The sequence below is a fragment of the Panthera leo genome, chromosome A2 (assembly GCF_018350215.1).
Source record: "Panthera leo isolate Ple1 chromosome A2, P.leo_Ple1_pat1.1, whole genome shotgun sequence".
Taxonomy (NCBI): domain Eukaryota; kingdom Metazoa; phylum Chordata; class Mammalia; order Carnivora; family Felidae; genus Panthera; species Panthera leo.
Window position 1 is genome coordinate 149,229,256 of NC_056680.1, and position 26,502 is coordinate 149,255,757.

At 36.2% G+C, this 26,502-nt stretch overlaps 1 protein-coding gene across 11 annotated transcripts in view; it reads left to right on the forward strand.

Annotated features, from left to right (window-relative positions):
• AGBL3 (AGBL carboxypeptidase 3) overlaps positions 1-26,502 on the forward strand; it is a 71,201-nt gene that overhangs the window by 40,396 nt on the left and 4,303 nt on the right. For 9 of the 11 annotated variants that reach the window (XM_042925321.1, XM_042925365.1, XM_042925386.1 and 6 more), the window contains 5 exons: positions 1,516-1,573; positions 3,050-3,121; positions 19,980-20,028; positions 21,202-21,398; positions 26,003-26,234. In XM_042925321.1, coding sequence (XP_042781255.1) covers positions 1,516-1,573; positions 3,050-3,121; positions 19,980-20,028; positions 21,202-21,398; positions 26,003-26,234 — 608 coding nt within the window. Of the gene's footprint in view, positions 1-1,515; positions 1,574-3,049; positions 3,122-19,979; positions 20,029-21,201; positions 21,399-26,002; positions 26,235-26,502 lie in introns of those variants that run through there. The other 2 variants (XM_042925403.1, XM_042925396.1) reach the window with 2 other exon arrangements.

A 26,502-nucleotide genomic window follows, 5' to 3' on the forward strand; every position in this document is an offset into this window, starting at 1 on the left:
TGTTATGAAATCATAATCTGTATTTAATGTTGGATTTTCCAGATGGAAAACAATCATCATTTGGTTATTTGAAAAGCTGCATACATAAGTGCTCTTATAAGCTAATAGGAGTTCTTAGCCATTGATCTTGAAATTTATTTTAACAGTCTTTGGCAAAAAGAGTGAACAGTGTCATCTTAACTGAGTTTAATGCCTAAGGACAACCTAAATTCATGCTCTGAAGTGTTTCTTAATTGTTTGTAAGATATCCATACATCCTGAAAACAATATTTGTAAGTTATTTTTAAAGTATTTTAGGTAACTATATTTCATACCTGGACATTCTCAATAATTGATTCAGAAGACTTAAGCAAAAACAAACAATTATAGATTACTGTGGTTAGAATTGGGAGATCATGTTCATAAGGAAGGACACTGGCCTGGTGATTTTCTATAGGATGAATGGAATAGTTTATAATGGCGTATAGCATCATTTCAACGAAGGGAAGAGGGCCAAAAATAACATGGAGTTCATCGAATCAAGTCTTACCACAAGTGAATTTCTCTAGCCTAATTTCACATCTTGTCTCTCCAAATTCTGATTATATAGTATTGCTTTTAACTTTGTGTAATTTTTTCTAGAATATTTCCTTTCTCTCTGCCTTCAGCAATCAAGTTTTTATTTTTGTACTTTCCTCTCATTTTTATGATTCTATCAATTTTTTTTTTTGCTGCCAATTTTATCTACAAAAAAGGGGGATTTTAGTTTTTAACTACTCCGTAGTCCACTTTTCATCATGAGTTGATATGGATAACATGTTGGCAAAAAAATATTGATGTCCTCAGGTTTTTTTTCCCCTTTCTAATGCCCGTTCAGAAAGCTCTTTATAATATCCACATACCACAGATGCAGAAACAAAAGTTTGGAAACTTTTTAAACAAAAGTTTAAAGTGTTTTCATGGTTACATGATTTGTAGACTATTCAAGATTAGCTGTTACAATTCTATAGTGTTTTGTGTCTCATTTAGTGTACCTGGTCATTATTGGCAACTCCTTTTTCAAGGTAGAAAACAATATGTGTATGCTCTTCCTTACTATGGACTTCTACAAAATATTTTTCGTCTTTTTTATATAAGTACAGTTTTGTAATCAATTATACATTTTCATACAATTTTATATGTTTTCACTCATTTCATATTATCTTCCTACATCTTTATTTAAATAAGTGAGATTATAACCATCCATTTTTTGTCTCTCATTGTAAATAAATTCTTATGAAGTGAAAAAGATTTTTAACTCCCTTTAGTGCCAAAATAACCATATCAATATTTTCTTCTACTCATTGTTGCAGGAGAAAAGTAGTGTTATGAAAGGTATTAGAAGGCTCTGTTTTAAGAGGTATTTTTGTCCATTCTAAACCTATGAGGATAAAATGAGAAATGTTGAAAACTACAATACCAAAGATGATACAGGAAATATACTTCCTTTTCATGTTTATAATATATTGTTTTCCTTCTGGTTCTGTGTTCCATTAGGTTTGTGATAAAGGACATTTAGTGCAAAGACACAAACAATCAAATTCTGATGTGAAAGGTAATGTTCTGCTTGTACTCTCTCTAGCCAATTAATGCATTTATTCAACACTTTTGTGCCACAGCTTTGAGGTTACCACTGTGCTTGGTGCTAGGGACATTAAGTAGTATACTATTACCATTTCTTACCCCCAGGAGCTCATCTTTAATAGGGGGAGAAAAACAAGTAAATAAATGAAGTGCAGTGTTACAGGTGTAATGCCAGTAGTCTAGACAGGGCTCCAAGAAAGTGCAAAGAACAGAAGGTTGGAGTGAGTGGGCCATGTACTTGAGGGATCTCTCTGATATGAGAGATTTTTCCCCAAACAGAATATAGGGATTTTGTTATAAAAACCATCTTGTTCCTCTCATTTCATAATTTAATAGAGGATGATCCCAGGAGGGAAATAAAATTATGGACCATTTACTTTTACTAGAATCTGCTAAATTGGATATGAACTTGACTCTATTTGAGATGACCTAATTAAAAAAAAAAAAATATATATATATATATATACATACACACACACACACATACATACATGTGTATATATATCCATTTAGTTTATGATCTAGCAAGCTAACTGGAAATAGAAATGGAAATAAGAACCACACCAAGGAAAGGGGAAAATTCTATTATAACTAATGTGGTTAATTGATTTGAACTTTAAATTAACTACTCTTTCTCATAGTGATCATCCAAGCAAATCACTTTTTTTTTAATTTTTTTTTAATCTTTGTTTTTGAGAGAGAGAGAGAGAGTGTGTGTGTGTGAATGGGGGAGAGGGGCACACAGAGGGGGAGACACAGAATCCGAAGGAGGCTCCAGGCTCTGAGCTGTCAGCACAGAGCCAAACGCGGGGCTCGAACTCACGAACAATGAGATCATGACCTGAGCTGAAGTCGGATGCCCAACCAACTGCGCCACCCAGACGCCCCCCAAGCAAATCACTTTTTATATATATTCATTCCTCTGTTGAAAATTTAATATCAAAAATTAGAACTGAAAAGCACACTTTAGAATACTTACTTTAGATCTTTTTCTACATCTGTGCACATACTATTAATCACAGAATGTTCATGTTGTTTTGCAATCTACATTTTCATTTAAAATTCAAGTATATTATAAACTTCTTTACATGTTACTAAGTGGTGGCAAAGTATTCCATTGTATCTGTTAAACACTTTTGCTTACATTTTTTTCTATTGCAAACAATAACAAAGACCTTAAAACTCTATATTTGTGTATATTCTTATTTATTTATACTAGATTCCTAGAAAGGAATTGCTGACCTAAAGAGTATGGACATTTTTTTATACTTTAACAATAAAAAGCAAAAATGTAACAAAAATTCATAATATTTGAGAACTGTGCTAATTGAGCTAAGCTATTTACATTATCTTCTAGCCTTTTTGTTTAGAAAAAGATAAAAAATATGAAGTGTAAAAGACTCAAATTATTTTCATGCTACAAATGATCTTTTATCATCTTTTCTAGCTACAAACCCTGATGTATCAGATGACTGTATATTTGATTATTTCAGAAGACCATTCCCTAATCAAGGTTTAGGTGAGTAAAATAGGAATAGAGGCAATAATGAATCTACATGTGAGCTTTTTAACCATATGTGCCTGATCAAAATCTACATGTAAATAACTAGCTTATCTTCAAAATGGATAGCCAAGAAGCAATTCGCCTTCCCAGAAATTATGACCTCAAATTTTTATTTTTCTCTCAAGCCCAAGAAATTTGTAAGGGAAGCCAGTAGAAATTCATTATATGTCAATTTGATTCCTTGTAATTTTATCTGTTCAAAAAACAAAAAGAATATTCATCTCATTATCTAATCTCTTCATTCCCATCACATTGAATCCTAAAGAGAGAAACCTTGAGAGTCCTCTAGTCGTACCTATTCATTACAGTATCCAGCCTCATCCAACCTTTGAGTGAGGACACTTGGTGACAAGTAGTTTACCCAATTGTACAGTTCATTCTGTTGCCTGAGAGCTATAGCATTGAGAACATCCTTTTTCTGTTAAGCTAAAAACATGTGTCCCTATAAATTTCATCCACCTCTTTAATTACACAAAACCAAGAGTGAAGTAACCTTAAAGGTAAATATTTCTGATTTTCCCTGATTCTCCTTGAAAAATGCAACGTCTCTTCCACATAGATGTTAAGTATTTTTTTTAAGCAATCATTTATTTCCTTGAAACTTTCCTTCCATTTCTTTCAGCCATCCATAATACAGCATGATTCAAGTCCTTTACCACATGTTTTTCTTTCCTGTCACTCTGTCACTGTTCAAGCTTGATTGAAACTGAACACAGCACTGTAGACGCCAGTTAATGAGTGTACAACAAATCATCACTTTCATTTGCTTCTTTCTACACCTTAGATTCCCATTAATGCAGTCTAAGGTTGCATCTGTTCTTTTGGAAACTAGCCTAAAACATTGATAAATTGCATTTATATACACTCAAACGTATAAAGTTTGCTGCTGCTCAGTGTTGTCTCCTCCATTTTCTACTTCTTCAATTGGCATTTTGATTCAATGTTTATTGAACCAAATTTATTTATTTATTGGGTCTTAAATTTATTCCTGTTAAATTAAATCATCTTAGATTTAGCCTTTCATGAACTCTCAATCTTAAGTGTGTCATGTCATTGTACTTGCTATATATATATATTAGTGTGTGCGTATACAGATGGACATATCTCTATTTACATTTGACCTCTTGTCAGAGCTTTAAACTCTTGGATTTAACTCTCTCCTAAACATCTCCACAGAGATGTCCCACGTATCCAAATTCAAATTCATCTAATTCCACACTAAATGCTTTTCCTCCTGTATTCTTTGTAACCTTGGTCACAGTATTAGATACAGAACCACCCGTTTTAACCTAGAAACATGACAGTCTTTTTTTTCCTTTCATTTCCATCCCTCGGATCCAGCCACTGAATCCAACTGATTTTACCTCATGATCTCTGTATCTCCTATTATGTCATCATTCTTTTCACTCATCACCTGTTTACAAAGAGATTTCTAATTGGCTTTCTTGCCACCAATATTGTCATCCTAATTCCGTCTTTCTTACTACCATAAAAGTGATCAAAAACACCAATCAGATTATGTAAAACTAGTATGTAAAGCCTTTCAGTAATACCAGTTTCCTAATAGTGGTTGAAGTTGGCACAGTCCTAAGACTTAAATTTTTTTTTGGCTTTTTTTTTTAAATATTTTTTAATTCTTTTTTTTTTTTTTTTTTTTTTTTTTTGAGACAGAGAGAGACAGAGCATGAGCAGGGGAGGAGCAGAGAGAGAGGGAGACACAGAATCCGAAGCAGGCTCCAGGCTCTGAGCTGTCAGCACAGAGCCCGACGCAGGGCTCGAACTCACAGACTGTGAGATCATGACCTGAGCCGAAGTCGGATGCCCAACCGACTGAGCCACCCAGGTGCCCCTAGGCTTTCTCTTTTTAATTTTTTTAAAGTGTATCTATTTATTTTGAGAGAGAGAGAGAGCACAAGTCGGGGAGGGGCAGCAAGAGAGAATCCCAAGCAGGCTCCGCACTGTCAGTGCAGAGCCCGATGTAGGGCTTGAACTCACAAACTGTGAGATCATGACCTGAGCCAAAGTCAGACGCTTCACTGCCTACACCATCGAGGCACCCATTTTTTTTTTAACTTTTAATTTCAAAATAATTTCAAGAATAGTATGAAGAACTATACCTAACTATATTTCCCCAACCCATTTTTTGTAGACATGTTTATTCCTAAACAATTTCAATACATATTTTCCAAGAACAAGAACAGTGTCTTACATTAAAATCAAGAAATTCAATTTTGATACAATACTATTTTATATACTACAGTTAAATTTTGCCAAATGTAGCAGTAACATCCTTTAGAGCAAAAATTCTCCCTGATTCAGGATCACAAATTGCATTTAAAGGTCACATACCTTTATTCTCTTTCAGTTTGGAACAGCCACTCAGCTTTTCTTTCTCATTCATAGCCCTGGCATTTTTGAAGATCATGGGCCAGTTGTCTTATAGAATGTTTGGCTTTAAAATTTTAATGTACATGAGAATTACCTGGGGAGCTTATGGAAACCCCAGCTTCTGATTCTGAGCTGGTCTTTGTTGTCAGCCCCTGAATCTACATTTTTTATAAGGCACTTCAGATAATTCTGATGTTGGCAATTAGCAGACCATACATTGCGACTCACCACTTAGGAGACTATAAATGAGAGATGGCAAAAGGCCAAGTAGTTAGGACCTAGCCCATCCAACCCTTACTCATCCTGACTAGCTTTCTTTCTTTTGATAATGTTGTTAGTTCAAAAGAAAAAGATTTTTTTTTAATTTTTTTACATTGATTTATTTTTGAGAAACAGAGTGAGACAAAGCATGAGCAGGGGAGGGGCAGAGAGAGGAGACAGAGAATCTGAAGCAGGCTCCAGGCTCTGAGCAAGTGGTTAGCACAGAGCCTAATGTGGGGCTCGAACTCACAAACTGTGAGGTCATGACCTGAGCCGAAGTCAGACGCTTAACCGACTGAGCCACCCAGGCGCCCCAAGAAAAAGATTTTCTGACAACCATTAGCTACCGCACAGAAACCAGATTCTATAACATAATGTTACAAGAACTGCAACGAACTGGCTCCTGACTACCCCTCCAGTTTTACCTCTTGCCATTCTCTGCCTTTTACTTTAGACTTCAGCAAAGATAATCTTCTTGTAACCTCAAAATCAGTCTTACCTTTTTGCCTTTCCTCATGCCATCTCCTGTGCTTGAAACTTAATTCTCCCTCTCTTCAACTACATTAGCTACTCATCACTTAAGGAGTAAGTATCAAATTTTAGTAAGACTCATATACAGTTTATTACAATAAGAGTTAGATAAAGTCATAATGATTTGCACAAATTGCTCAGATTGTTCAGAAAAGAGGATCAGATCCAGCCTAGAAATCTCAGGGCATATTTTTTTGAAGAAATTGATACTTAAATTATGATGCAGTCTTAAGTGACAAGTTAGACATTTAGCAAGAACAGAGAGTACCTTCCTTGAATTCTTAAAAAAAAAAAAATTGTTGTCAGTGGTTTTGTGATCTTATGTGTAAAATTTTCCCTTACTTGAGATGTAATATGTCTGGGACTGGAAATAACCCATTCAAAGCCTTTTGACTTCTGTCATCTCTTACCAATATTTAGTCTCCTCTTTCTAGAGAAAAGAAAACTCTATTTGATAGAAAAGACAGAAGCAACTTAAGAGCTGAGGGATTCTGCTCTTTGTCATCACTCAGGATGATTATCATTAAAATAATCCCAGCAGATCAGATTTAAAAATTGTGATAGATTTTCATTCTGAATATAGCTAAGTAAAATTTACATCTTTTTTATAAGTTTTTTGAAGTTTACTTATTTTGAGAGAGAGAGAAAGTGAGCAGGGGAGAGGCAGAGAGAGAGGGATAGAGAAAGAGAATCCAAAGCAGGCTCCACGCTGTCAGCGCAGAGCCCAACGCAGGGCTCAAACCCATGAACCGTGAGATCATGACCTGAACCGAAATCAGGAGTCAGAGGCTAAATTGATTGAGCCACCCAGGCACCCAGATTAAAATTTACATCTTGTTGTCAATATTTATTTATATCTTTTTTTTTAAATATTTTTTATGTTATTTTTTATTTTTTTAAATTTGCATCCAAATTAGTCAGCATATAGTGAAACAAAGATTTCAGGAGTAGATTCCTTAGTGCCCCTTACCTATTTAGCCCATCCCCCCTCCCACAACCTCTCCAGCAACCCTTAGTTTATTCTCCATATTTTTGAGTCTCTTCTGTTTTGTCCCCCTCCCTGTTTTTATATTATTTTTGTTTCTCTTCCCTTATGTTCATCTGTTTTGTCTCTTCAAGTCCTCATATGAGTGAAGGCATATGATTTTTGTCTTTCTCTAATTTCACTTAGCATAATACCCTCCAGTTCCATCCATGTAGTTGCAAATGGCAAGATTTCATTCTTTTTGATTGCCAAGTAATACTCCATTGTATATATATATACCACATCTTATTTATCCATTCATCCATCGATGGACATTTGGGCTCTTTCCATACCTTGGCTATTGTTGATAGTGCTGCTATAAACATGGGGGTGCATGTGTCCCTTCAAAACAGCACACCTAATCCTGTGGATAAATGCCTAGTAGAGCAATTACTGGGTCATAGGGTAGTTCTATTGTTAGTTTTTTGAGGAACCTCCATACTGTTTTCCAGAGTGGCTGCACCAGCTTGCATTCCCACCAACAATGCAAAAGAGATCCTCTTTCTCCGCATCCTCACCAACATCTATTGTTGCCTGAGTTGTTAAAGTTAGCCGTTCTGACAGGGGTGAGGTGGTATCTCATTGTGGTTTTGATTTGTATTTCCCTGATGATGAGTGATGTTGAGCATTTTTTCATGGGTCGGTTGGCCATCTGGATGTCTTTCTTGGAGAAGTGTCTATTCATGTCTTTTGCCCATTTCTTCACTGGATTATTTTTTTGGGTGTTGAGTTTGATAAGTTCCTTATAGATTTTCCATTTATCTGATATGTCCTTTGCAAATATCTTCTCTCATTTTAGTTTTGCTGATTGTTTCCTTTGCTGTACAAGAAGCTTTTTATTTTGATGAGATCCCAGTAGTTCATTTTTGCTTTTGTTTCCCTTGCCTCCGGAGATGTGTTGAGTAAGAAGTTGCTGCAGCCAAGATCAAAGAGGTTTTTGCCTGCTTTCTCCTCAAGGATTTTGATGGCTTCCTGTCTTACATTTAGGTCTTTCATCCATTTTGAATTTATTTTTGTATATGGTGTAAGAAAGTGGTCCAGGTTCATTCTTCTGCATGTCGCTGTCCCAGCACCACTTGCTGAAGAGACTATCTTTATTCCATTGGATGTTCTTTCCTGCTTTGTCAAAGATGAGTTGGCCATACGTTTGTGGGTCCATTTCTGGGTTCTCTATTCTGTTCCATTGATCTGAATGTTTATTCTTGTGCCAAATATTTATTCATATCTTAACTCACTTGATATTTTAACCTTCCTAACAGTATTCCTCTATGTCTCAGACACTCTCTTATAATCAGTCTTTGGTAAAAAATCTCCTTTCCATCTTTGTTCATGTTTTTTTAAGGATCTGATGGCTATCTGCTTCCCAGAAGTGTCAAGTTATACTAGTCAAAGATTGTACTAGATACTAGGATACAAAGGGAAATATAGTCTGTTCTCAAGAAGCAGAAAGTGACAAACAGGTAAAGAGACAGCAGAAATATAATGGGATAAATGCTACTTGCTGTGTTACAGGATTACATAGGAGTTGTTTGAGGACAGGGGTGTATGAGACAAAGTTTCCCAAGAAGGCAATTGTTAGGATTCCAGGGGCCAAATATATAATCATTTTTCTTTACCAAGATCTGAATCTATTAAGAATTAAGACAAAATACTAGCAAACTGAATCCCACAACATATTAAAAGGATTATGCACAATGACCAAATAGAATTTATCCCAGAAAGGCAAGATTGTTTTAACATATGAAAATAATGTAGACTTCCAGGGAAGATAGTGGAGTAGGAGGACCCTCTGATCACCTCATCTCATGGATATAACTAGGTAACACCCACATCAGTGTAAATAACCCAGAAAACAAACCAAAGATTCGCAGAACAGACGCTCCATAGCTAAGTGTAGAGAAGAGGACATATCAAAGAGGATAGGAAAGGCAGAGACAAGGTCAGGAGCTAAATAGACAGGTGGGACTGTGCTGTAGGGAGGAATGCCATGAATGTGGAAAGGAGAGAGTACCAGACCCTCACACCAAGCACCCCAGGCCTGGAGAAGCTGCAAAAAAACAAGAGGGGCATAATTTTGCAAGTTCTTATAATCAGCAGAGCTTAATCCCTGGAACTTTAAAAATCAGTTGACTCAACTCTGGCAGAGCCAGGAGGGCAATAGGAAACTCAGTCCACACCCTGAAAGAGACAGCACAAGAGCCTCACTGAGATACAGCATAAAAGTAGCAGTTTGAAAAACGCATGGGGTATACAGGAGGGAGATTTATTTATTCATCTCAGAGCATGTGCTAGAGGGGCAGAGATCTTTGGGAGACTTCTCCGAGAATAAAAGAGTTGGTGGGTGCCATTTCCTTTCCCCACCTCCCAGCCTAGACACATGAACACCTGTGGGAAACAGTATAGTGCCAACACTCACTACAGAACTTGCTAATGGTGTGCACCACCCCCACATCCTCCTCCAAACACAGCCCTCTAACCGGACATTAGCTCTAGATTGTCTCCCACAGCAGACCTGCACAAACCTTGCTAACACCACATGAACTGCCCCTGCATTCTCCTCCAATACAGTATTGACAGGAACCCACCTAAAGCAGTGCTACTGGCCTGAAAGGATACATGCAGTCATGACAGAGACCAGCACCACTCCAAAGTGACCCCTACCCAGGGGAGACTGGAAAATAAGCACATACACCAGTCCAACTGCGGCCCTAGCCATGGGCTGGGGGCAGACATGTAGTCTAACAACAAGGGCCCATCCACCAGCCAAAGCTTCTCAGAGGACAACACAGAGAAAATGCCCAGCAGTTTGGTACTACAGTATCTCTGGCAGTTGCCTTGTCTAACTCCAACTCAAGCCCAAGGCAGCCTCGACTGGCACACCAGAAACACGGGGACGAAACTCTACCCACAACAGGCAAAGAGAGCCAAAGCAGATGACTAGACTGGAGGCAGAAGTGGCTCAACCACAACAGTAGGGTGCACAAATAGATACCCCTCAAGCACCAGGTTCTGGTGAACGAGGGACACTGCACTGTAGGGCACTACAGAGCCCCTTCTTCATAGGCCACTACTTTTAAGAGCAGGAGATGCAGCTGACTCCTAACACGTAGAAATAGGCTCAGAGAAATATGTTCCAAATGAAAGCACAGGGCAAAATCACAGCAAGAGAGCTAAACAAAATGGAGGTAAGTAAATGCCTGATAGAGAACTTAAAGTAATGGTCACAAAGATACTCACTGGGCTTGTGAAAAACATGGAGGGACCTCAGTGATACCCTCAACAAAGAGATGGAAAACCAACCAGAGATGAAGAACTCAGCTGAAATTAAAAATACACTAGTTGGAATAAATAGACTAGAGGAAGAAGAAGAATGGATCAGAGACCTGCAGAACAGAATAATGGAAAGCAATCAAGCTGAACAAGAGAGAGAAACATAATAGAAATTGAAATTAGACTAAAAGAACTCAATGACACCATCAAGGATGATAACATTTACATTAATAGGGAATCCCAAAAGGAGAAGAGAGAGAAATGGGAACAGAAAATGTATTTGAAGAGATAGCTGAAAAGTTCCTGAATCTGGGGAAGGAAACAGAAATCCAGGTACAGGAGGCACAAACGACCCCAACAAAATCAACCCAAGGAGGTCCACACCAAGATATATAGTAATTAAAATGGCAAAAAGTAATGATAACAAAATTTTAAAAGCAACAAGAGAAAAGAAAACAGTTACATACAAAGGAAGCCCCATAAGGTTATCAACTGATTTTTCAGCAGACACTTTGAAGGCCAGAAGAGAGCAGCATAATATATTCAAGTGCTGAAAGATAAAAATAATATTCTAGCAGTCAGTTATACTTTACCCAGCAAGGCTATCATCCATAATGGAGAGATAAAGAGTTTCCCAGACAAATAAAAGTTAAACGAATACATGACCACAAAACCAGCCTTGAAGAGATATTAAAAGGGAGTCTTTGAGGGGAAGGAAAGACCATAAAGCAGGCGTGAGAAAAGTAGGAAATACAAAAGCAATAAAATTAAGTATATAAAATCAGTCAAGGACTTCACTAAATAAATGTAAAATATGATCCCATATGTCTAAAATGGGGGGAGAGGAGTAAAGAATGGGTTCAAAATTAAGCAACCATCAATTTAATATAGGCTGTTATATACATAAGATTTACATACAAAACTAATGGTAACCACAAATAAAAAATCAGTAAGAGATAGGCAAAAAAAAAAAAAAAAAAAAAAAGAAAACAGAATCCAGGTATATTACTAAAGAAAGCTAGCAAACCATCAGGGAAGAGAACAAGAGAAGAAAGGAACAAAGAAGAACTACAGAATCAACCATAAAACAAGTAACAAAATAGCATCAATTATTACTTTGAATGTAAATGCTCCAAGGGTAAAAGAATGGATGAAAAAGCAAGACCCATCTGTATGCTGCCTACAAGAGACTTGTTTCAGACCTAAAGACACATGCACATTGAAAGTGAAGGAATGAGAAAACATTTATCATGTAAATTTAAGTGAAGAAAGCTGAGATAGCAATACATATATCAGAAGAAAATAGACTTTAAAACAAAGATTGTAACAAGAGTCAAAGAAGGACACTATGTAATCATCAAAGGGAAAATCCAGCAAGAAGATATAACAACTATGGGTATTTAGCACCTAAATACATAAAGCTGCTGGTAACAAAGTAATAAATAGTAATACAATAATAGTAGGGGACCTGAACACCCAATTTATATCAGTGGTAGATCATCCAAACAGAAAATCAACAAAAACACAGTGGCTTTGAATGACACATTGGCCCAGATGGATCTAACATATATTCAGAACATCCCATTCTAAAACAACAGAATACATGTTCTTTTGAGTGTACATGGAACATTCTCCAAAATAGATCACATATTGGGCCACAAAACAAATCTCAACAAATTAAAAAGATTAAAGTCATACCGTGCATTTTTTCCAACCACAATGCTATGAAACTAGAAAGCACCCTCAAGAAAAAAATCTGGAAAGAACACAAATACATGGAACTTAAATAACATGCTACTAAACAATGAATGGGTCAGCCAAGAAATCAAAAAGGAAATCAAAAAAATATATGGATACAGGGGCATCTGAATGGCTTGGTCGGTTAAACGTCCAGTCCTTGATTTCAGATCAGGTTGTGGGGTCGAGCCCTGCATCAGACTTCATGCTGAGCAGGAAGCCTACTTGGGATTCTCTTCTCTCTGCCTCTGCCCCTCTCCCAGCCTGCTCACTCACTCTCCCTCTCTAAAATAAAAAAAATAAAAATAAAAATAAAAAATTCTAATTATATGGAGATAAATGAATATGAAAACAGAATTTTCCAAAATTTTTGGGATTCAGCAAAAACTGTTGTAAGAGAGAAGTTTATAGCAATATAGGCCTACCTCAAGAAGCAAGAAAAATCTCACATAAATAATCTAACCTTACATCTAAAGGAACTAGAAAGAATAACAAAACCAAACCCAAAACCAGTAGAAGGAAAGATTAATAATAAACATTAGAGAAGAAATAGAATCTAACATAACAGAATAGATCAGTGTAACCAGGAGCTGGTTCTTTGAGATCAACAAAATTGAGAATACTTTAGCCAGTATTTTCATCAAAAGAGAGAGAGAGGACTCAAACAAAATCAGAAATGAAAGAGGAGAAATAACAACTTATACTTCAGAAATACAAAGCATTATAAGACAATATAATGAAAAATTATATGCCCACCAATTGAACAACCTAGAAGAGATACATCAATTCCTAGAAAGCTATAACTTCCCAAAACTGAATCGGGAAGAAATAGAAAATTTGAACAGATTGATTATAAGCAGTGAAATTGAATCAGTAATCAAAAGACTCCCAACAAATTCCAGGACCAGATGGTTTCACAGGTAAATTCTACCAAACATTTAAAGAAGAGTTAGTACTGACTCATCTCAAACTATTCCAAAAAAAAAAAAAAAAAAAAAAAAATAGAAAGGAAGGAAAGCTTCCAAATGCGTTCTATGCAGACAGTGTTAAACTGATACCAAAACCAAGTAAATGCACTACAAAAGAAGAGAATTACAGGCCAATATGTCTAATAAACACACATGCAGAAATCCTCGATAAAATACTGGCAAGCCAAATCCAACAATACATTTAAAAAATCATTCACCACAGTCAAGTGAGATTTATTCCTGGAATGCAAGGGTGGTTCAGTTTTCACAGATTAATCAATGTGATACATAAATAAGAGAAAGGATAAAAACTATATGATCATTTCAATAGATGCAGAAATATCATTTGACAAAGCACAACATCCATTCATGATAAAAGACCTCAACAAAGTAGGTTTAGAGGGAACATACTTCAACATAATAAAGGTCATATATTTAAAAACCCACAGCTAACATCATACTCAATGTTTAAAAACTGAGAGCTTTTCCCCTAAGGTCAGGAACAAGACAAGGACATCCACTTCACCACTTTTATTCAACATAGTACTGGCAGTCCTAGCCACAACAGTCAGACAACAAAAAGAAATAAAAGCATCCAAATTTATAAGGAAGAAGTAGGCTTTCATCATTTGCAGATGACATATTACTATACATAGAAAACCCTCAAGACTCCACAAAAGAACTACTAAAACTGATTAATGAATTCAATAAGGCCACAGGATACAAAATCAATACACAGAAATTTGTTGCCTTTCTACACACTAATAATGAAGCAACAGAAATTAAAACAATCCCATTTACAATTTCACCAAAAATAATAAAATATCTAGGAATAAACATAATTGAGGTGAAAGACCTGTACTCTGAAAACTATAAAACACTGATGAAAAAAACTGAAGATGACACAAATGGAAAGATATTCCATGATCATGGACTGGGAGAACAAATATGGTTAAAATGTCTATACTACCCAAAGCAATCCACAGACTTAATACAATCCCTATCAAAATACTAACAGCATTTTTTTATAGAACTAGAGCAAGTAACACCAAAATTTGTGTGGAACCACAAAAGACCCTGAAAAGCCAAAGCAATCTTGAAAAAGAAGAACAAAAGTAAAGGTATCACAATTCCAGATTTCAAGATATACTACAAGGCTATAGTAATAAAACAGTATGACTGGCACAAGAATAAACACATAAATCAATAGAACAGAATAGAGAAGGCTGAAATAAACCCTCAAATATTTGGGCAATTTATCTTCAACAAAGGAGGTAAGAATATGCAATGAGAAAAAGGCAGTCTCTTCAACCAATGGTTCTGGGAAAACTGGATAGCTGCATGCAAAAGAATGAAACCGTACCACTTTCTTACACCATACAGAAAAATAAACTCTAAATGGATTAAGGACTTAAACGTGAAAACTGAAACCATAAAAATTCTAAACTAAGAGAGCATAAAAAGTCTACACTAAGAAAACATGTGAGAACCGAAACCATAAAAAGTCTACACTAAGAAAACATAGACTTCAATGTGAGAACTGAAACCATAAAAAGTCTACATTATGAAAGTCTACACCAAGAAAGACATTGGCCATGGCAACATTTTTCTAGATATGTCTCCCGAGGCAAGGGAAACAAAAGCAAAAATAAACTATTAAGACATCAAAATAAAAAGCTTTTGCACAGCAAAGGAAACAATCCACAAAACTAAAAGATAACCTTCTGAATGGGAGAAGGTATTTGCAAGTGGCATATCCAATAAGAGGTTAGTATCCAAAATATATAAAGTATAAAGAACTGATACAACTCAACCCACAAAACAAATATTCAATTAAAAAATGGGTAGAAGACATGAACAGACATTTCTCCAACAAAGACATATAGATGGCCAACAGACACATGAAAAGATGCTCAATATCACTCATCATCAGGAAAATGCAAGTCAAAACCACAGTGAGCTATCCCGTCATATGTCAGAATGGCTAAAATCAACAATATGAGAAACAACAGGTATTGGCAAGGATGTGGAGAAAGGGGAACCCTTGTGCACTGCTGGTGGGAATGCAAACCAGTGCAGCCACTGTGGAAAACAGTATGGAGATTCAAAAATGAAAACCAGAATTACCATATGCTCCAGTAATTCCACTACTGGGTATTTACCCAAAGAATATGAAAACAGTAATTCAAAAAGATCTGTGCAGCACCCCTATGTTTATTGAAGCATTATTTTTAATTGGCAAGATATGGAAGCAACCCAAACATCCATCAACAGATGAATGGATAAAGAAGATATGGTGTGTGTGTGTGTGTGTGTGTGTGTGTGTGTGTGTGTGTGTGTGTGGCAAATCTTGCCATTTGCAACAACATGGATGGAGATGGAGAGTATAAGTGAAATAAGTCAGAGAAAGACAAATACTATATGATTTCACTAATATGTTCAACCTAAGAAACAAATGAACAAAGAAAAGATTTTAAAAAAAACAGATTCTTAAATATAAAGAACTGATGGTTATAGAATGGAGGGGGGATGGGCGATATAAGTAAAAGGGATTAAGATTACACTTATGAGGAGCACTTAGTAATGTATAGAATTGTTGAATTACTATTGTACACATGATACTAATATAACACTGTAGGTTAATTATACTGGACTTAAATACAATTTTTAAAAAGACAACTATGATTAACGTTAAGAGCTCTAATGGGAAAAGTAACCAATATGTAAGAATAGATGGGCAATATAAGCAAAGATCTGGAAGCATTTAAGGAAGAATCTAAATGAAATGCTAAAAACCAAAAACACTAACAAAAATGAAAAATGCCTTTGATGGCCTCATCAGTAGTGGACTGGAAGTGGTCAAGGAAAGAATCAGTGAGCTTGAAGATAGGTAAGACCAACTCCCCAAACTGAAATGCTAAGAGGAACATGGAAGGGGAAAACAAAGAATATCAAAGGTCAGTGGGACAATTTTAAAAGATGTAAAGTACACATAATTGGAATACCAGGAGGAGAGGAAAAAGAACAGGAGCACAGAAAACATAAATATTTGTATTGTTAATGTGTTGTCAAAATATAAACTATACTTTGATCATTCATCTGCATGCTTAGCAGTTAAAAGGTAAAATTTGGCAACTTTCATTCCATCTATAAACTTTTACTAAAGAAAATGAAAAGATCTTACCTTCTAAAATATCTTGCACACCTTATACTAAAAAATAGTGTGATTTTCTATCCTGTGATATTGAGTCTTTCATAATGAAAGTTTTGGGTCACTTTTTAATTTCCTCAAAACTTTCAGAAACACTTAACGAGATTTTTTAACTTTATAGAATGCAAGAAGATAGCCTCCTTGTACCTGTGCCTACAAGATGTCTATCATGGTTGTCAAATATCAAAACGCTGGTCTGCCAATAAACCACATTTTTGACATGTGGGAGAAGAATGTCCTCTAATTTGGAAGTAGTTTGAATGTGAGAATATAGGAAAGCACTACAGTAAAATAATTTACATTCTGTTTTCTCTCAAACTGTTTGATGATCTTTATAGAAGTACCAAGGACTGTAGAAAAGGATTCACTACACCTGAGCTATTTGGTATTGTGTGTAGATTGTGACAAAAACTCAAACAGTGGGGGGGAAAATGACATTTGGGGGGAAAGAAGACTGACTCAAAACTCAAAGGTGTCACCAGAAGGGGCAGCCAAATGAAACAGCCATGAAAACTAATTTATTTGAAATCCACCTTCAGTTTAAGTTCAGATTACCCCTGTGCTTTAAAAACATTTACGGGGTGCCTGGGTGGCTCAGTCAGTTAAGCGCCGACTTCAGCCCGGGTCACGATCTCGCGGTCCATGAGTTTGAGCCCCGCGTCGGGCTCTGGGCTGATGGCTCAGAGCCTGGAGCCTGCTTCTGATTCTGTGTCTCCCTCTCTCTCTGCCCCTCCCCCGTTCATGCTCTGTCTCTCTCTGTCTCAAAAATAAATAAACATTAAAAAAAATTTTTTTTAAATAAAAATAAAAACATTTTCCCTGCAGGTGCCTGGGTGGCTCACTCAGTTAGACATTCAATCTTGATTTGGGCTCAGGTCATGATCTCATGGTTCATGGAATCAAGCCCCAAGTCAGACTCTGCACTGAGAGCACGGAGCCTGCTTGGGATTCTCTCTCTCCACCTCTCTCTGCCCCTCCCCTAGTTTCTGCCCCCGCCCCAAAATAAATATCAAATTCAACACCCAAAAAACTAATAATCCAGTGAAGAAATGGGCAAAAGACATGAACACTTTTCCAAAGAAGACATCCAGATGGCTAACAGACACATGAAAAGATGCTCAACATCACTCATCATCAGGGAAATACAAATCAAAACCACAATGAGATACCACCTCACACCTATCAGAATGGCTAAAATTAGTAACTCAGGAATCAACAGATGTTGGTGAGGATGCAGAGAAAGGGGAACACTTTTGCCCTGCTGGTTGGAATACAAACTGGTGCAGCCACTCTGGAAAACAGTATGGAGGTTCCTCAAAAAATTAAAAATAGAACTACCCTACGACCCAGCAATTGCACTACCAGGTATACAAGGATACAAAAGTTCTGATTCAAAGGGGCACATGCACCCTAATGTTTGTAGCAGCACTATCAACAATAGTTAAATTATGAAAAGAGTCCAAATGTCCATCAACTGATGAATGGATAAAGAAGATGTGGAATATACTTACAATGGAATATTACTCAGCGATCAAAAAGAATGAAATCTTGCCATTTGCAACAACATGGATGGAACTAGAGGGTATTATGCTAAGCAAAGTAAGTCAGAGAAAGATAAGTATATGATTTTACTCGTGGAAATGTAATAAAACAGATGAACATAGGGGAAGGGAAGGAAAAATAAAAACAGAGAGGGAGGCAAACCATAAGAGACTCAAATACAGAGAATAAAGTGAGGGTTGCTGATGGGGAGAGGAGTGGAGGGATAGACTAAATGGGTGATGGGCATTTGAGGGCACTTGTTGGGATGAGCACTGGGTGTTATATGTAAGTGATGAATACTAAATTCTACTCCTGAAATCATTATTACACTATATGTTAACTAACTTGAATTTAAATAAAATTTTAAAAAATGTTTAAGTAAAATTAAAAAAAAAAAAAACAGTACACATTTTCCCCAAGTTTAACTTATGGTGACATCCAGTGTGCTTCAGTGTCTAACAACAATGAACAATCCAGACATGCAGAACCTACATGATGAATTTAAAGATGCAAACGGCCTGAATGCCAAAAAGCTAGTCTACTAGATAATAAGTGGATGGACATTTTTGAAGGGCTGGAAACTAATTCTTTACAGGTTGAAAAACCTGCTGTTGCTAGTAAGTAAAATCGTATTCCATGTTCAAACTCCTCTGTTGACGGGATTATCTAATTTGATGTCATTGCACTGGACTGCCACCAGGGACCAGTGTAAAGTGGGCTTGATAAGAGACCTGCAAGTGAGAGAGAACTTGACTTTGAATGTGTTCAGTGTTACCACTACACAGAAGAAAAGAGGGATGTCCTAAAGGCTGCAGGGAGGTCAGAGAGTATTATCAGAAAAGGAAATACAAAATGCAAAAATACTCTATTTTATCATGGGACATAACCATATCATTGTTAATTTTTATTAAATATAGGAAATATCTATTAGCCTCATTATATTTACCTTCAACTTTTAAAAGTCAATATTTATGTGTCTTAAGAATAGACAATAATATGGCTTATAAAATTTAAATATCCAACAAGGAGCTAAAATCTGTATCAGAAACAAAGATATTAATATATTATTATCACACATACTATTTGTTTAATTTCTTCTATAAATTACTAATTGCCACTGTTAACTGCTCCAATTGTTTTTGCTTCATAGTGTTTATATATCAGAAAAGGAAATATAGACTGTTATATTAATTTTAAATACCTATTTTATATTTTACTGTGAAAATCATAATATATGTGATGTATAGCTACCTATTACATACTATTTTGGGGGGGGGGGGGAGGGTCTGGGATGGCTGTGTCCTAGGTTGGCTGTCTACTATACATGTAGACAAACATCCTTCATAGATGTTTATATAAATATAAATATAAACATATATATTCAATTCTGAATTGTTTGACAATTATTGGATAGGTATTTCTACTGTCTACTGTTCTCTTGAAAGAGTTTAAAGGCTTCTAGGGGAAATATGTACAGGTATACTTCATGTCTGGATGAAACAATGGCAGATTAATTGAAAATAAGCTCATTTAAGCTAGCCATTAAATGTATGAATGAGGTAATTGTCAAGAAGTAAAAACAAGTTTTGTTAATCTCTAAAAAAATCTCCATTTATGGGGCCCCTGGGTGGCTCGGTTGGTGAAGCATCTGACTTCGGCTCAGGTCACGATCTCGCAATCCGTGAATTCAAGTTCCGCGTCGGGCTCTGCGCTGACAGCTCAGAGCCTGGAGCCTGCTTCAGATTCTATGTCTCCCTCTCTCTCTGCACGTCCCCCACTCACGCTCTGTCTCTCTCTGTCTCTCAAAGATGAATAAATGTTAAAAAAAAAATTTTTTTTAAATCTCCATTTAGAAATTTTATGGTATACTCTCTTTTTTAGTGAAAATACCCGCACGAGCTACTTCTTGGCTTCTAAAAAGATATGTGAGGTAGGAGAACTATACTTGATTTCTTCCACCTGACTACATTCCTCCTTTCCCTCTGGCTTATGTGATTTTGATTTTGAGTTAAAGCAACAGGTAAAAGTAACTTTTTTATAACAATTGCTAATTGAAGTCTCCTTATATTCTCCATAGTATCTGTGACTAGGCCAGTGTTGTACGTAGCAGTGTTTACATGATGCATTTTGAAGCGTTGTGAGATTTCAGTATTCCCAAACTGTCCCCATTGGATGCCTTAAAATCTACAATTAGACATTTATTTCTCTGCATTTATCATTGCATTATCTGAGTTTCTCTTTTTGAAAAGAAACATTTCTGGCATAAGGTAATTATTTAACAGTTTACAATGGATGACTATCAAATGTGTTACTATCTGTAATAGCAGTTGGAGCACTGGCCACCTATTTTTTGATACTCGTACCTAAAACACATATAATACTAGCACCAAAAAACTGGAAAAAGAATAGATAGTGAATTCAGGGATAACAGATAAACTGTGCAGTTTTGTCTAAGCCAGGAATACTTATATCACCATTCCCCTTGGCAAGTTAGAAACAGTGACATGAACAACCATCTAAGCAGTGGAAGAGTAAGTATCTGAGGATCGACTGAATTTATCCAACAGAGGAAACATGGTCTGTACTTTCTTCCTTCCTCAACTCTTCTAAGAACTTGGTTTCTACTTAGCATAATGGGTTCTGTAGAAATATGTAGGCTCTCCTGCCCCAAAAACTTATAAAATTAGGTAAGATACCATCTTTAGGCATACCTGTACTTGGATCTAGAATTGATCAAACTAAAACAATTTTTAAAAATATATTAGTTATCATATCTATGGAAAGCAATCAAATGATATATCAAAATAGGAGAAAGTAAAGTGTTCGAGTTACAGGATGTGAATTCTAGACCTGCCCCTCCCTCTTATTAGCTACATGATCTTAAGAAAATAGTTTAACCATCCTGATTCTCTAATACTCCCTCTCTGATATAAGATAGGGATAACATTGGCCATCCTGCCTATATCATAGGACTGGTAAGATCTCCAAGTCAGGTAATAGCTGTAAGAATCCTTTACATACTCTGAGGTGTAATATACATTACATTACTCTTGATTAGATAGCTCGTGGTTGACATTGAAATCTGAGTACCAATTTCTTTCAGCTCCCAAAATAAGATTCACAGGCTCAGCAAAGACCAACAAAGACAATTGGTAGAAACTGGTGAGAAGTCAATCCAGGAAATAATTCAGCCCAAGAGCACTGATTTGTATGGAAACTGTTTCAAAGTGACATCCTTCAAGTGTCCTATGAGCACACAAATTCCCAGTTGGACTGAGAAGACAAGGATCCCAAGAGGAGGTGTTTTGGGTTTTTTCTTATTGTTTCAGATTTTAATAAATACCAAGGTTGTTTTCACTGTATCATTAATAAATCCTATGAAGTTTGGATTATGAGAACTGCTTTTATAAACAGAGAGGATTAATAGCCATTTTATTCCTGATTCTGAAAAATATTTGCTTAATTTCTATATGAGTCTATTACAGAAAAAAATTATTTCAGTTTAATATAGCTTTGAAAAAAAACCTAATTGCCTTATTCCCAATACCCCCTTGTTATTGGTGTCCTTTCCATACTATAGAATAAAAAAGTAATGAACTGATACACATGACATGAATGAATCTCAGAATCATTGTGTTAAGTACAAGAAGACAGATACAGAAAAGTAAATGCTATATGAAATCTCATGTATATGAAATGCAAAGTAACTCACAGAGACAAAAAAAAAAAACAAAAACAAAAACAGATAAGGGTTTCCTGGAGGAAGAAGGGATAGAGAAGGAAATGAAGGCAAGAATGGACTGGAAAGGAACACAAGGAATCTTTTAGGGTTATTTTCTAGGTCTTGATTGTGGTGATGGGTTTCACAGTTGTTTACAACTGTTGAACTACCAGGGTTTTAGTTTCCAGGGCAACAAGCTGGGTAGAGTTATCCTCTGCTGAGATGGCAAAGACTGAGGGCAGAGCAGCAATTCAGTTTAGACTTGGTTTTGAAATGCCTTTCAGACACTGAAATACAGGTACTAACTAAGCAGTTGGATAGGAGTCGAGTTCAGGGAAGAGGTCTGGGCTAGATGTACATTTGGGAATTTTCAGATAAAGATAGTACTTTAGGGTGTGAACCTAGACAAGACTTCTAAATGAGTACAGATAATAGAAGAGGGTTAAGGAGCAAATCCTTAAGAATTCCAGTACTGATCAGAAAAAGAAAAGAACCAACAAAAGAAGCATAAGGAGCACCTTGTGGGCTAGGAGGAAAACCAAGAGGATGTGTTGTGCTGGAAGCTAAGTAAGAAAGTGTATCAAAGAGGAGGCAATAATCAACTCAGTCTGATGCTTCTGATAAATGAAGTGGATTTACTTTTGGGTTTTACAACATGGAAGTATTATTCAGGATCTTGATCAGAGAAATTCCAGTAGAATGACAGAAGCACAAATCTAATTAAAGTATATTTTAAAATAGGAGAGAGAGTGGAGACAGGTAGTCTTCATGGAATTTTGTTGAAAAAGGGAGGTTTTTTTTCAGTGCCCCCCCTCCACAGCTACTAAAAATTATGTTTTTCAGCCTCATTCAGCCTTTCCTGAGCTGAGCTGAGAGTCTCATCACTTACTGATTACATTATCTTACAGGCATATGTCCTCATAAATCTTGATGACATACGAATAAAAACTCTATAATTTTTTTTTACTGAAGTCATTTCAGAGGGACTTGTCTTTAATTCTTTTCTGTTGCCCCTTTCTTTACAATATATACATTTAGAGCTGTACATTTTCCTCTAAATTCCTAGCTTCATTATCTGTTTATTACAGAAGGAATTCTGTCCTTTCCCCTTACTGAACTTACCAAGTGGGAAATGAGATGAATTCTGTCAGAGAATAGTGAGAGATCTAGGCAGACTTCTTCAGTTCTGGAAGAGTTCATATTTACTGATGAGCTATGGTACAAATACAGAGATTCAGCTGACTGAGAAGAGTAGGGGAGGAGTAAATTCATAATAAATCCTGGCAGACAGGTTTATATCCAAATTATTTCTTTGAATTTGGTAAACAAACAGTATCCAGTCTTCTATTTAGCTGGACCACCAACACCCAGAAGTGAGTCATGGTATTTCAGGCATCATTTCTGTTTCCTCAGAACATGATTTCCCTGCACAGATTCATATTATTAGCTGCCTATAAACATTTCATCTAGTGCTATTGCTGGACTCTAAATACTGGTCAATCCTAACAGCAAAAGGAAATCCAGTTATTGAAGCTGAGTGATGGATTTAAGAGGGTTTCTTATACTACTCTCTCTTTTGGGGGATATTGAAATTTTTAAAAATGAAGTCCAAATGTTTCTCTCCCAGGTAGCAGTTGTGCCCTAGAAATTGTACCCATCAATTTCCTCAGGGACATAATTCTAATGACTACCCTCTTTCTCACTTTCTCAAAATATAGAAGCATTCACTTTTAAATTTTTTTAAATGTTTATTTTTGAGAGAGAGAAAGTGCAAGCAGGGGAGGGGCAGAGAGAGGGAAACAGAGGATCTGAAGCAGGCTCTGTCCTGCTCTGAACAGTGAGATCATGATCTGAGCTGAAGTCGGACACTTAACCAACTGAGCCACCCAGGTGCCCTGCAACATTCACTTTTAATAATGGACGCTTCCATTTTTAAAAAGCCAAATTGTGAAAAATTCAAACATAAACAAAAGTAGAATATAATAATGAATCTACCGGTGCCCATGACCCACCCTTAGTAGTTATCGGCATCCTGCTATTCTTTCATCTATATTCCCACTACTTTTTTTGTGTGTGCTATTTAGAGCATTTAAAGTATCTAAAGCATTTAGAGCAAGTTCAGCAAATCATGTCATTTTGCCCATAAATAGTTCAATGTAGGTCTCTAACTAGATAAACTTTTTATTTTTTAACAAAGCATAACCTATTTCTTGCTTTTATTCTAAGTGTATTCTCCTTTTTCTTCTGTGGTCTACATACCACCTTAAGCATCCTAAGTAATCCTGCCATGTCCTTTAAAATGTCTACTAGTCTTCTTCAGGCTTTATTCGTGGTTTCCTTTTATCCCTTATCTCTCTTCCTGAGTACACTGAATTTTCAAGAATTGTGTTGAAATGTACATGAAATAAAATGTACCATCTTAACCATTATGAAGCGTAAAGTTCAGTTTTGCTAAGTATATTCACATGGTTGTGCACACAATCTCCAAAATTGTTTTCATCTTGCAAAACTGAAACTCTATACCCATTAAGCAACTCCCCGTTTCTCCTTCCTCTCAGCTCCTGGCAAGTATCTACTTTGAGTCTTTTTGACTCTGACTATTCTAGGTACCTTATATTAAGTGTAATCAAGTATTTGGAAGACAAATACTTAGCATTTGTTTCACTTAGCATAATGTCCTCAAGTTACATCCATGTTATAGCAGGTGTCAGAATTTCCTTCCTTGTTAAGGCTGAATGATACTACATTGTAGGTACATAGCATGTTATTTATCCATTCATCCATCAGTGGGCACTTGGATTGCTTCCACCTTTTTGGCTACTGTGACTAATACTCCTTCTATGAACATGGTTCTACAAGTAACTCTTTGAAACCTGCTTTCAACTCTTTGGGGCATATACCCCGGTGTAGAATTGCTGGATCATATAGTAAGTCTATTTTCAATTTTTGAGGAACCACCATACTGGTTTTCATAGTGACTGCACCATTTTACATTCCCACCAATAGTGCTCCAGGGTTCTAATTTCTTCACATCCTTACCAACACTTACTTTCTGGGTTTTCTTTGGTGGTAGTCTTAGTAATTGAGAGGGGAGATAAACACTTTTTTAAAACATTATACTAATTATCATAATTAAAATAAACAATTCCTTCATATCATGTAATAAAGAAGGGATTTCTAACATACTCTTCCCATGGTTTTTCCCATATCTCCATCCTTCTGTTTCCCAAGATGAGAAGCTTTGGAGTCACCACTGGTTCCTCTCTTCTCTCATCCCACATTAATTCATTAGAAAAATCTCAAAATACAGTAAAACCTTGGTATTGGAGCATAATTCGTTTTGGAAACATGGTTGTAATCCAAAGCACTCATTTCTCAAAGCAAATTTCAAGAAAATTCAAGCAAATTTCAATTGGCTCAGTTGTGATCATACGACATTCGGCATCACCTACCACTCATATTGCAAGATACCGCTCGTTTATCAAGTTAAAATTTTATTAGAAATGTTCGCTCGTCTTGCGGACACTCACAGAACAAGTTACTCGCAATCCAAGGTTTTCCTGTATAGGACTATATAACAGCAGGATCCTGTTAAAACAAATCTTAGATCGTGACACTCCTCAAAATCTTTCAGTGCTTCCCCATTTCATACTTAGTAAAATCAAAGTCTTTACCATGGCCTGTGAGGCCTCATGTGAACAGAGTCCAAATTACCTATCTGAGCTGCTATCTTATCTCTTTCTTCTTGATTCAATCTGCTGTAGCCACTTGTGCCATCTTGGTGATCCTTCAACGCACAACCATGCACCTAGCTCAGGGCCTTCACACTTACTCTTCCTCTTGCCTAGAATGCTCTTCCCTCTGGTATCTGCCTGACTCACTCCCTAACTCCTTTGACATGTCAGCTTCACAGGGAGGCCTTCCCTGAACGCCTTTAAAAAAAAATAAAAATCTCTCCCCTAAGAATTCTTTATTCCCCTCCCCAGCTTTATTTTACCTCATAAGTTTTATCCCCTGACGTATATTTTACTTTTGATTTGCTTATTTTCTGACCCTGTAATTAAAGTATGAGGTCCAAATGGATAAGAATCTTTAGGTAGATCTTGGCACATAATGTTCAATAAATAATTGTTGAGTCAATTCAGTTCACGTATTTATACATATTTTTGTGGTTGCTCCACAGATCTGCATCACAACTTGAAAAGAAAAATGAAAGAATGTACTTCTTTCCAAAGCAAGACGACTGGCATAAATTGGACAGATGATGAGAAAAGAATCTACAGGGATAAAAGAATAGCTCAAACTCAAGAAATACTGCAGTATTTGCTCCCTATCATGGAAAGCACTAAAATTGTGCAAAACCCCCAGATAAAACAGATACTCAATCCAAGAACCAACTTCCAAATTCAACATCAGTAAGTCAATACAATTTTGTCATTCTCAGCTATTTAATACATTTTTGGTAAAGAAGGAATGCTTATTAATTCATTAAGAATTGTTAAGAAACAAACATACCCTCTTAAAAATGGCAGCTATATCACATTTGACAAAGGAACAAAAGCCCAAAGCCATCAAAAAACATTGGCTATGTGAAGGGAGTAGGTTATCCGGACTTATTTGATTGTCTATTTGCATGACATTACTCATTAGTTTGAATCTATGAGTAAAGCATGCATGAATAAA